The sequence below is a fragment of the Ictidomys tridecemlineatus genome, chromosome 11 (assembly GCF_052094955.1).
Source record: "Ictidomys tridecemlineatus isolate mIctTri1 chromosome 11, mIctTri1.hap1, whole genome shotgun sequence".
NCBI classification, from domain to species: domain Eukaryota; kingdom Metazoa; phylum Chordata; class Mammalia; order Rodentia; family Sciuridae; genus Ictidomys; species Ictidomys tridecemlineatus.
This window is the reverse complement of record NC_135487.1, coordinates 26803156-26815979: the sequence shown is the minus strand read 5'-3', so window position 1 is coordinate 26815979 and position 12824 is coordinate 26803156. Positions and strand designations below refer to the sequence as shown.

At 39.9% G+C, this 12824-nt stretch overlaps 1 protein-coding gene across 7 annotated transcripts in view; it reads left to right on the top strand.

The window, feature by feature from the left end:
* Inpp5b (inositol polyphosphate-5-phosphatase B) overlaps positions 1 to 12309 on the top strand; it is a 55353-nt gene extending 43044 nt beyond the window's left edge. For 6 of the 7 annotated variants that reach the window (XM_078025944.1, XM_078025943.1, XM_040288393.1 and 3 more), the window contains 9 exons: positions 931 to 1066; positions 2773 to 2883; positions 3703 to 3865; positions 4653 to 4888; positions 6487 to 6600; positions 7912 to 7996; positions 8364 to 8491; positions 11114 to 11225; positions 11463 to 12309. In XM_078025944.1, the coding sequence (XP_077882070.1) occupies positions 931 to 1066; positions 2773 to 2883; positions 3703 to 3865; positions 4653 to 4888; positions 6487 to 6600; positions 7912 to 7996; positions 8364 to 8491; positions 11114 to 11225; positions 11463 to 11578 (1201 nt within the window). In that variant the 3' untranslated portion in view covers positions 11579 to 12309. The remainder of the gene's footprint in view (positions 1 to 930; positions 1067 to 2772; positions 2884 to 3702; positions 3866 to 4652; positions 4889 to 6486; positions 6601 to 7911; positions 7997 to 8363; positions 8492 to 11113; positions 11226 to 11462) is intronic. The other variant, XM_078025942.1, reaches the window with a different exon arrangement.
* Positions 12310 to 12824: the final 515 nt, after the last annotated feature.

Sequence of the window (12824 nt, the reverse complement as noted above, 5' to 3'; positions counted from 1 at the left end):
TAGGTCAGGGGTAAATTTAGTGGATTTAACAAATGGAAACCTGGGAATTCTGGGAAGCACTTGCCCTCATGGACTTAAGAAGGACATAAATTTCCTCTCTTTCCCCATGTTTTCCACTCTGGTCAAACATTTTCTGTCAGTATCTGTTGATGAAGCAGCCAGCCTTCCCAAATATTTTCTTTTAACTGTCATAAGCTTTGCTCCATAATAAGTCTTTTTTTTTTTTTTTTAAATATTTTTATCTGGTGTTGAGGATCAAACCCAGTGCCGCACACATGCTAGGCAAGTGCTCTACCTCTGAGCCACAACCCCAGCCCCATAATGTCTTGATACTGATTTACTTTTCAGCTGAGCTTAGGGTGATGAGATGACTCCAAGTAAGCTTGTTCTTGGTCATTACACAGTACTTAGAATCTTTTTATTAGTGTTTACTGTGTGCCACACACTATTTGAGACACGTTATTATCTCATTTAATCATCTCAACAACCTGTTGAGGTAGGTATTATATGAGATTGGAGTTGAGGCATAGAGAAATCAAAAAGCCTACCAAACAGGCAAGTGGTGGAGGCAGGACTTGAACCCAGGCAGTACGAGTTCAGCCTGTCCCCTTAACCACTGTCCTTGAAGGTTAGGCCTACTCTCATATCACCTTTTTACACTCTCCTAATCCTCACAGGAAGATGAAGAGCAGAGAATCAGTCTGAACTGTGTTGGACTTTGAGCTTTCATAATTGCTTTGGATAATAACCCTGTTATTTGGATACATGTTATTTCTTGGTGGGCCCAACTTGTTCTGCTGACTTAGATCACTAGGCACATAGATACAAAGTCTTTGCCTCATTGTTCCCTGCCTGAGCCAGAGCACTAGCCAGGCAGTGGACCCTGCTGTAGTTGCTGTGAGTTTCCCCAGCGTGGACTTTGCATTTCAGTGAGAAGTGTCGTGCTCCTGCCTGGTGTGACCGGGTCCTCTGGAAAGGGAAGAACATCATTCAGCTGAGTTACCAGAGCCACATGGCCCTGAAAACCAGTGACCACAAGCCTGTCAGCTCTATATTTGACATTGGGGTAGGTGGGCAGTTGATGCCTGTTATAATCTTTCTGTAGGGAATTTTTTCATATCAGGATTATGTTTTGTCTTTTTGTTCTCTACCACCACCCTTAATATGAGGATGTACCTTTTAAAATTTGTCTTAGTTTAATAATTGTTTTGGTATCATTCTGTGTATGTCCACATACTTGGAAGATTTGCTTTTTGGACTGTATTATTCCAGACCTTTCTTTATTCATTTACAAATGAGTCTATCAGTATTCTTATAAAACAAACAGGATATTTTTATTTTTCTCTTTCTTTTGGGAAAAGAGTTCACATTGTACATATTGTTCTGAGAACATCTCCCCCATATATCTTAAGACAGTCTTTCCATATCAGTACAAGCAGAGCTACCTCATCATTTTAAAGGTTGAAAACTATTCCATAGTGTAGGTGAACCATAATGCATCAATGATCATTTAAGTTTTTGTCAAAGCTTTGCTATTATATGCAGTGCTGTAGTGAACATCCTTCACATATATTTTTGTGTATGTGTAAGTATTTCTATAGAAGGAAATGACATTAGAAAATTATATTTTATTAGAAAATTGTATTTTAGCTGGGCACAGTGGAATGTGCCTATAGTCACAGCTGCTTGGGAGGTTAAGGCAGGAGGATTGCTTGAGCCCAGGGGTTCAAGGCCAGCATGGACAACATAATAAGACCCCCATCTCGAAAGAGAAAAAAATTTGTGATTTTAAAATTTTATTTTATTTATTTATACACACTAGGGACTGAACCTAGGGGCACTTTACCACTGAACTACATCCCCATCCCTTTTTATTTTTTGAGAGAGGGTCTCTCTGTAAGTTGCTGAGAGTCCTACTAAGTTGCTATGGCTGGTTTCAAACTTGTGATCCTCCTTCCTCAGCCTTCCAAGTTGCTGAGATTGCAGGTATGTAGCACCATGCCCAACTCAAACATGTTTTCATTTCATAGAAATGTCTATTGATATTTATCCATCAGTGATTTCTGAGATGCTTTTATTACCAATTTTCAAGGTATGGACAGAAGCATATCAAAATCTATGAGGATGTGTATAGTTTGAGAAAAGTCAATATTATAATTAATTGTTACTGGAAAATGAAAAAAAATTATAATTCAAAATGCAGAAGAAAGAGCCTGACAAAAATCTTCCTGGCTGATAGAACATGGGTTTAAAAAAGCCTGAGAGGGCTGGGATTGTGGCTCAGTGGTAGAGCGCTCGCCTCGCACAGGCGGGACCCAGGCTTGATCCTCAACACCACATAAAAATAAAGGCATTGTGTTGTGTCCATCTCCACCTAAAACATAAATAAATATTAAAAAAAAAAAAAAGCCTGAGAAACACTGCTTTAAATCAGAGCTCTAGAAAAGTTTCCCACTGCTAGCCTGAGGGTGGCAGCAAGCAACATAGACCTAGGCACTGAACCTCTTTCCGCCAGGGGCCAGATGTGACAGAATTAGCTGCTAATTAATTAACTTTTACTCCTGTGTTTTCTTTCTGCTATTCAGGAAGCAGGTGACTTTTTACCACAGCTTAAGGATCCTTCTAAGACTATTGCTAATTAGGTTCTTTGTTAATAAACTAAATTTATTTAGTTATCTACTGCTGTTTCTCAATGCTGTGAATGCCCTCTATACCAAAAAAGAGGAAGTGGGTAGAAGCCTTGGTACTTAGTTTCTGATGTTTCCCTTCTAGGTGAAGGTCATAAATGAAGAACTGTACCGGAAGACTCTGGAGGAAATTGTTCGCTCCCTGGATAAGATGGAAAATGCCAACATTCCGTCTGTCTCTCTCTCTAAGCGAGAGGTAGGAAAGACATGTTAAAAATATTAGTAATGGGCTTTTCTATTGCTAGTACTTGAATCTCCCTTTTCTACTAAAGCTTAGAATTTCTGGAGGCTGTTAGACTCTAGACTTCCTAGAGAGGCTGTTTCTAGATAAAGCAAGGCCGATGATGCTAGTGAGAAGAGAGAGGTTTGTTGGCTTAGGATATATTCATGTCCTCATCTTCTAAAGCAGAAGATGATCCCAAATGTGCGTTGTTTGATTTTAGAATAACTCATGTGTGTTCTTGCAATGGAATTGTCTTTCTACTGATGCTTTAAGATTAAATCAATTCTGAATTTTTTTTGTTTTTACATAGAAAAGTGATGGGCAGTAGGGAAGTCCAATTAGATCTAAAGGTTTTTCATGAAAAGACTGCAGTATAGGTCTTTCAAAGTTGACCAAACCACACAATCAAATGGAGGCTATGGTAAAGGTATGTTTAACGCTATAGATGTCCACCTACTTAGAAGGGTGAACTTGAGCTTCATATTAATGGGTGGAATTTTTGAAGCATATTTTGGAAATGGATATGGATATAGAAGATATAACTTTGATTCCTTTGGGAAGTTTACATGTAAATTTACATGTACATCCTTGAGATTTTAGAGTTTTGGGTTAAACACAAATAACTGATCTTTAGTGGTAGCTGTGTCTTCTGAGGTAAATACCTAATGCAGAGACATTGAAAAGAGATGGTCCTTTATTTTCTTCTCAGGGTAAGGATTGTGTAGTTGGGTTGGCCAGGCAGGTGGCCAGGGAGAGGGCACTGGTTCTGACTTGTTGGGTTCTTGTTCTCAGTTCTGTTTTCAGAATGTGAAATACATGCAATTGCAAGTAGAGTCCTTTACAATTCATAATGGACAAGTACCCTGTCAGTTTGAATTCATCAACAAGCCTGGGGAACACTCTTTCTGTAAGCAGTGGCTGAATGCCAACCCCAACAAAGGATTCCTCCTGCCAGGTAAAGTTTCTCTTCTAGGTTCCTGGTTTTTGGTTTGGGGAATGCCCTACCCTATTTTTGCTCATTTTCCTAAAATAAGCTTTTTGCTTCTGAGTGAAAATTTTATTTTAAACCCAATTCCTGAAGTCATCCATAAATAAAATATAAAGTGACAAGGAGCATGTGTTTAGTTTTAAAAATATTTTCAGCCAGGCACAGGTTTCATAATTTCTCAGAGTAGATATTGGATTACTGTAAAGAAGATGCTGCTCTGCCAAGGAGCCGTTTCCCCTGTCTGTCTTGGTGTCATTAACTCCCAATGATTTGCTCTCAAGGAGAAAGATAATGGGGTAGTAATCCAGAAATTTATTCTGGTTCTCAAATGACTTCTCCTTTGCACCCTGCAAGTGGCTGGGATTTTAAGAAAGATTAAGGGTGCTTTGTGGACAATTTATAGGCTGATAACTGCATCACATTTCTACTGGATCAGGTGTCTTCATCTTAGCTGACTCAGGGAAGGTTCTTTTATTCATGCCTTCTTGTTGATTTATAGGTGTTATTCAGTACTTGAGTTTTTTAGCATTTGTCTATTCAAATGCTTTTGTTTGTTTTCCTATTTCCAGTTGGACTATGAACTTCTATTCTAGTGTCTCCTGAGTTCTGAGCACATATTTACTGGTTGTTGGTTGATACCTTTTATTTCCTTTTCCTAATTCTTTATGCCTTACTCTTTTCTCCCTATCTCTCCCCACCCTTTCCTCTTGGCCTTTCCTTAGCCAACATTATTCTTTTTTCAATATTTCTGCAGATTCTGATATTGAGATTGAGTTGGAACTCTTTGTAAATAAGACCACAGCTACAAAACTCAACTCAGGTGAAGACAAAATTGAGGACATTCTGGTTTTGCACTTGGAAGGGGGAAAAGATTACTTTTTGTCTGTGTCTGGGAACTACCTGCCCAGCTGTTTCGGGTCCCCCATTCATACACTGTGCTACATGAGGGAGCCAATCTTGGACCTGCCATTGGAAACTGTTAGTGAGCTGGTGAGTAACATGCTACAAGGAAACATCTAGAACTGTGTGGTGCAGCCAAGCCAAACAGGGTGTTCCAATGCCCACTTGCCTAGGGAATTAAGACTTCTTCAGCCTTCTAGAGCTTGCTTAGTGTGTCAGTTACATATTTTTGTGCATCAAGCCACCCCCAAATTAAAACAACAGTGAGTCATTGGTTTTTCTCCTGGTTTTGCCTAGACTCGCCTGGCCATCGTAATCAGGAGGCACCTGTGATGGTCAGAGGGTTGGCTGCTAATGTGGCCTCCCTCCCAGGTCTTGGTGTTGGCTGCTCTCTGGGCCCCTCTCTCCACATGGCCTCTCGTCATTCAGTGGGCTAACTCAGGCTTCTACACATGGTGACCAAAGCACGAGAGCAGAATGTATAAGGGGTTTGGTGGTATTAGCTCCAAACTCACATAATACCAATTCTGCCATATTTTATGGGCCAGAGCAAGATGTGAAGCCATCCCAGATTCTAGGGGCAGGGAAAGACTCCATCTCTAGGTGGGAAAAGCTGCAAAATGTGGCTGTGTTTTTGAGTTTTTTACATCTAGGAGATTTCTCAGCCTATTCAGGCTACTCTAACAGAACACCCTAGAATGGGTGGCCTGTCAACAACAGAAATTTACATCTTACATTCTGGAAGCTGAGAGGTCCAAAAATAAAGACACCGACAGATTTTGTGTTTGGTGAAGGCCACTTCCTGATTCATAGAGAGCCATCTTCTCATGGAGTCCTCACATGGCACAGGATGTGAGGGAGATTTCTCAGATCTCCTGTAGGACACTAATCCCCTTCATAGCCGCACAGTCCCAAATACTTAACCACATTCCCAAATCCTACCTCCAAATATGATCACATTGGTGATTAGGATTCAACATATGAATTGGGGGTAGGGGTTAAACATTCAGTATTTAACAGTATATTAGAGAAATAAATCCTAAGATAATGGAAGTTCCCTGACCCATGATCTTATTCATTTTTAAAAAAATCATTACCTGGTAGATTAGCATCCTAAACTAAATTTGCTGAGATCTAAAAGGCTCTTATGGAGAGAATTCTAATGCAAGTGAACTAGTTTGGGGCAGATTTATGGTAATATGTATGCTTTCTTTTCCCAATGCATTTTTTTTATTTAGGGACTCTTGAATTATCCTCTCCATTATATAGATGAAAACAGAGATCCAATCAAAGAGAGTGATTTGTCACAGGTCACATGGTGAGTCAACAGTGGACCTGGACCTTGGACTCAGATTTTTGGACTCCCAAGTGTGTGCTCTTTCCTCACCAGACCACACTGTCTTTCTGGTTCTAACAGTGAAATACTACAGGCATGATTTTTACCTAAGAAAATGGTGCATATTTTCACCTGATTCATTGAAACTGCTTGCTATAATCCTCTCCCAATTTTCAGAAGCCACCTTTTGTCCCACCTGATTTCATTTTTGCCTGTGTAGTGTTTGGTTAAAGGCATTTGAAATACTTCCCTCTTCCATGGGTTTGCTGTCCCCATATTGTGCATTCTACCAAAGCCAGCCTTGCAGAGTTCCATTGTAGGTCCCCTTGTCATGATTTTTCTTTAATTTCAGACTCTGATGCCAGTGCAGACTGAAGATGATGGAAGCCGGATAGAGAAACCCATGGAAATCCCCAAAGAGCTCTGGATGATGGTGGATTACCTATACCGAAATGCTATCCAGCAGGTAGGGTGTGGCTAAGCAGTCAGACCTGATTTGAAGTCAGACTGCCTTGAGGAAGACCATTAAATCCAAGAACTTCTTGCATGGAAATGCAAGAAACTTGTGAAGAGCTGTTCTTCCCCCAGGGAATGAGTGAGAGGTTTTGTGCCATGTTTTGCATCCTGGTGCGATTACACATAGTACTTGATTACCCCAGTGGAAGCAGCCTTGTACTGAACAATCTCCCAGCACAGCATGTTCCTTTCCTAGGTCTCTAGGGTCCTCCAGCAACAAAGCCATATGAAGGCCTTCTGGGATGTCTCGTTTGTGGGAAATTTCACCAGCTTCTTGGAATGGGATGCGCTAAATTATTGAAAGTCCAGGCAGAGACAGAGGACCAAATGGAACCCCCATGAATCTGGAGGCCTGATTTCTAGACGAACTTGGGCAAGCTTCATGGGGTCAATTGGTCAGTTTGACTGACCTGTCTATATAGGTTCCACAGAAACCTACACAAATTGTAATCCCACAACATTTTTTTTTTTTTTGGCAGTTTTGGAGACCAAAGCCAGGGCCTCATACATATTAAGCCAAACTTTACCACTAAGCTACATCCCTAGTCCAGCAACATACATTCTTATGATGTTCTGTTTTCACCTCACATTTGAGTGTTGCAATATACCAAACACTGTTCTCAGTGTTTCGCTTCATTGCCTCATTGAATTCTTGTAATAGTTCTCAGATGAGGAGACAGATGCCCAGAAAGTGAATAAATTAGTTAAGGTCCCCAGGCTGATTAATAGGCAGGGTTAGGAATATGGCTGTAGAAGTTACATTTTTGAGTACTTTGCTAGTCTACCTCGGGAGTACTTTTAAATGTAACTTTTGAGCAATACATTTAATACTGTTACTTTTATCACAGTTATATAATGTTAAATCAGTTTATAAAACATGAATGTAAAGTATCCTGAAACTACTGGAAATAACCTTTATTGCTATAATCTTGTTGGTTCAGTTTTCTGAGGTACCTTTTTAGCTTTATCCATCTTACAGATGATATATTTTTTTCAGTGTGTCCCCACTTCCCCCTTAATCCCTTCAGAACAAGGCAGGAAACAGCTACTTGGATCTTGTCTTGGATAGTGTGCCCTACCCATAGTTTATAATAGATGCCTAAAGACCTATTGCACAACCATGTCTGAGAAGATGAATTAGCCACAGCAACCTAAATCATATTGTCAACCAGGATGATTCAGAGATCTCTTGACACTGCTCCTTTTTGTACTTTGATTTTCTGAGAAAGTAATTGTCCTGTGACTTTCTTCCTTCTTGCAGGAAGATCTATTTCAGCAGCCAGGCCTGAGATCAGAATTTGAACATATCAGGGACTGTCTGGATACTGGAATGATTGATAATCTCTGTATCCTTCAGATGTTGAGATCTGTGCATATGTGTGTATGTGTGAAAATGAGTGAGAACGGTGAGAAAAGGGTAGGGATATTTTTTAAGGTTTATAGTCTGAATCTGGGTCCTCAACCATCATATTTTTCTTTCTCAAAGTTTGCCTAGAAAAGTTTTACAACCTTAAGCAACCAATATAGCAGGAAATTAGGAAGGCCTGGCTCACTTGACGGTGTGGCCCCTTCCAGATGTCAGGCTGGCATCCTAGCTCTGAACAGAAAGCCTGATGAGGCAGTGCTAGCATGTACTTCTAGCATGTGCTGGCCCTGGGCCTTCTGCTAACCATGGGCAACATCATTACCTGTTCCTTAACAATGGGCCAAAAGCTGCTAGCAATCATTCTGTAGCTGAAGCCTTGCTGCTTTTCCTGGAGAGCCTGCCAGAGCCTGTCATCTGTTACAGTGCCTACCATAACTGCTTGGAGTGTTCTGGCAATTACACAGCAAGCAAACAGGTAAGGGGAAGCACTGAGCACCAGCATACACATGTTGCTAGCCCTAGGCAATGAGGCCTGATGAACAAAGTGGGCATACTCGCTGAAGTCTTAGAAACTCAGTACCATGTCTTCCTTCTCAAACCTGTTCTTCCTCTTGAGTCCTTTTTTTTTTTAAATAGCATCACCCTTAATTTCAGTGACTCGGTCCCGAAACCTAAGTCATTTCTGACTCCTCTTTCTCCTTGCCTCCCACATGCCTGGATCCATTGATCTATCACTCATCCTCTATCTTCCTTTCTCATTCTGCCTACCTGGGTTCAGTTCCCTGCATTCAGGCTCTCCCTCTGCTGACTTGTTTTGCATACTGTCATCCAAAGCATACAGTATTCTAAAGTTCTCCTTATGTTGGTAAAAAAAAAAAAAATTAGAGGGGTTGGGGTTGTAATTCACATGTGAGCCACTGGGTTTGCTCCTCAGCACCACATAAAAATAAATAAATAAAATAAAGGTATTCTGTCCATCTACAACTAAAAATATACATTAAAAAATCACATTTGGAATGTGGCATGTATACACAATGAAATATTACTCAGCAATAAAAGAGAATAAAATCATGGCATTTGCAGGTAAATGGATGAGTTAGAGAAGATAATGCTAAGTGAAGTTAGCCAGTCCCCAAAAACCAAATGCCGAATGTTTTCTTTGATATAAGGAGGCTGATTCATAGTAGGATAGGGAGAGGGAGCATGGGGGGAATAGATGAATTCTAGATAGGGCAGATGGGTTGGAAGGGAAGGGAGGGGGTATGGGGTTAGAAATGATGTGTAATATGATGATCATTATCCAAAGTACATGTAAAAAGACACAAATTGGTGTGAATATACTTTGTATACAACCAAGGATATGAAAAATTGTGCTCTATATGTGTAATAAGAATTGTAATGCATTCTGCTGTCATATATAAATTAAAAAAATGATTAGCAGTATACAAAATAGAATTAAGGCAAAAATCATTAAATGCCACATACTGATTAATTTTCTAGTTTTAAAAATAATATTCTGTAATGAATATTTAACAATTTAAACCTTTGTATACTAAATACTATAACATTGAAATAACAAAATCAGGGCTGGGGTTGTGGCTCAGTGGTAGAGTGCTTGCCTAGCACATGCAGGGCTCAGGGTTCAATCCTCAGCACCATAAAAATAATAAATAAAGGTATTGTGTCCAACTAGAACTAAAAAATAAGTATTAAAAAAAGAAATAACAAAATCAGTAGAAAAGTGTCATGATGTGAATATTTGTGTCCCCATCCAATTCTTATGTGGAAATCCTAAACATGGAGATGATGGTATTAGAAAACTGGGCTTTGGGAAAATGATTAAATCACATGGGCAGCAATATGATTGGAATTGGTGTCCTGACAAAAGAAGAGTACTGAGAGCTAGCTAGTCCATCCCAAAATGCGAGAACACAGTGAGAAAGCACCATCTACGAGTCAGGAAACAGACCCTCACTCAACACTGAATCTGCCAGTATCTTGATTTTGGACTTCTCAGTCTCTAGAACTCTGGGGAATAAAGTCCTATTATTTGTAAGCTAAAAAAAAAAAAAAAAAGGGGGCTGGGGATGTGGCTCAAGCGGTAGCGCGCTTGCCTGGCATGCGTGCGGCCCGGGTTCGATCCTCAGCACCACATACAAACAAAGATGTTGTGTCCGCTGAGAACTAAAAAATAAATATTAAAAATTCTCTCTCGGGCTGGGGATGTGGTTCAAGCGGTAGCGCGCTCACCTGGCATGCATGCGGCCCGGGTTCGATCCTCAGCACCACATACCAACAAAGATGTTGTGTCTGCTGATAACTAAAAAATAAAAAAATATTAAAATTCAAAAAAAAAAAAAATTCTCTCTCTCTCTCCTCTCTCACTCTCTCTAAAAAAAAAAAGTCATACTTGGTTCTCCACTGTCAATTATTTTCTTAAATATTCAAGACTTTCAATACCTGTTGTACACTGAACCGTTTTACGGTTCAGTGTACAACAGGTATTGACAGAATAATCTAGAAAACTGGCCAGTAACATAAGTTCCAGAGCATGACCCCACATCCACTGAATCAATGTGTCTTTTGATATCTATTTTATACAAATTCCCCAGCTGAGTCTGATGTATAGATAGCTTTTCATTGAATTCTAGCCTGAACAACTGCTCCTGTTAAAATGGTTATGCTCCTTCCAAGATTGACACATCAAGTGTTCTCTCAGCTTACCTTCTGTTTTCCTTTTTTTTTTTTTTTAACATTTTTTTCTATCCCACATTCCCTAGTCCTTACCTCTACAAATCCAATTTTGTCTTATATTCAGGACCCAACAAAATATCTTTTATTCCTTTTTATTCTCCCTGAGAGCATGAAGTTAGAAATCTGACCTCTAAATTCATGTAGAGTTTGACTTGTGCTCTTTTTTGGTACTTATGCCAAGTGGTGCTCTTTTTTGGACTTATGCCAAGTGGTAAGGGATTGTTTTTCTGTGCATAGTCTTATGCACATTCATGGATCACATACTCAGTTCTTGGAGTACAGTCACCAACTTGACAAATAATTGAATGAACAAAATGACAAATTCGAACTCTTCCTCTTTCAGGTTATTTCTACTCTTCCCACATTCCACAAAAATGTCTTCAACTACTTGATGGCGTTTTTGCAAGAATTGCTGAAAAATTCAGCAAAAAATCATTTGGATGAGAAAATTCTAGGTAAGTGACCAAATGTCTGTGGCATCTCTGCAAACTGAGGATTCACTGTGAAGAAAAGAGATTGAGAAAGTTCCAAAGTACAGTAGAATTAAAATTTCAAGTTTTGGCCAAAGTTTATATTCAAATAATTTTTTTTAAGCAAAGACTGCTTTTGGGTACCCCTCCCCACTCCTAACAACATAAGAATATATAGTCCTTATTTTGCTAATCATTTATTTTCTGTGTTTTTTCATGCAGCTAGCATATTTGGCAGCTTACTGCTTCGAAACCCAGCTCAACACCAAAAGCCTGAAATAACAGAGAAAAAGAAGGCACAAGAGTTTATTCACCAGTTCCTATGCCACCCACTCTGAGCCTTTCTGTCTCATTCCTTATTTTACCCAGGGTAGCCAATTTCCAGCTCCACCTGTTGCAGCTCAAGAGATCCCTTAAAAACATTTGAGGTCATCTGCAAGCAAGAATGGCAGCTCCTGAGCCTAGATCTCCCCTCACCTGTGCCATCATTGATCAGCACACTCAGTGTTGAGCTGTGAAGACATGAGAGAAATCCACAATAATAAAACTGACGTTTGATGTTCAACTTAAGTTATTTAACACAAATAGATCTCTATTTTTTTTGTTTTTTTGTTTAAAAAAAATTTTGTACTTTTGCTCATTCAGCCTGCCTCCAGGGCACAGTCAATTCCTTCCCTGTAGCCTAGACTGAGCTCCTCATGATCAGATATTTGAACAAATTTTTGAAGTCCTGAAAAGACAATGAAATGGACATTAAGAATGTAGGTGGATGCTCCTGGATAAACAAGGTTTAGCCTCCTGAGATCCTTCGGTTGCCTAGTCTGAGGACATGTGAAAATACATATGGAACTTCTATCCTTTTCCTACTCGGATATAGTTCAATAATTCTGAGACTGGCCACTCAGCTTCTGAGGGCAATACAGTGGCTTAAAAGTAGAAACACTGAAGAACTGGGTTTTCTGGTGAAACAGGTGGAATTTTCTAGGCCAGCAAGTCCTCCAAATTGTATATGAGCATAATCCCTCTCATATTTGTAATATATTTTAATGATAAACATTTTTAAACAGTGGTGGTTGTGTTATGCTTTTCTGTCTTGATGGTGGCTGGACCCTTATGGCTTAAGCATTGAAACAGCTTATCAGGGGCTAAAGACATGTCTTGCAGTCTGGTGGATAACAGTCACTGCGCACATTTTTCAAGCAAGATAGTACAGCCATGGCCTGAACTCCTTGGCCCCTGATCTAGTGTCTAGGAGTTGTCCCACTCTGAATATCCTAGAGAAGTAGCTCATGGGAAAAACAGGCAGTGACTTCTGGGAAGATCTCACATCTAGATCTTACAGGCATTTAGAAAGGACAGGCGCATCACAGAAGCACTTGCAAAATCGCTTCTTGGGCACTGAAATGCTATAACTTCTTGGTAATTCTGTGAATTAGAGACGAGCCAGTAAGATGAATAAGAAAAGGAGTGGCCAGTAGGTGGCGTTGACTGGTCCAGGCACGAAAATCCCCTGAGGAGGAAAGTTGGGACTGCCAGCCTGGGCAGGAGTGGGAGCAGGCAGGAAACTGGGCGTCTCGTGAAAGC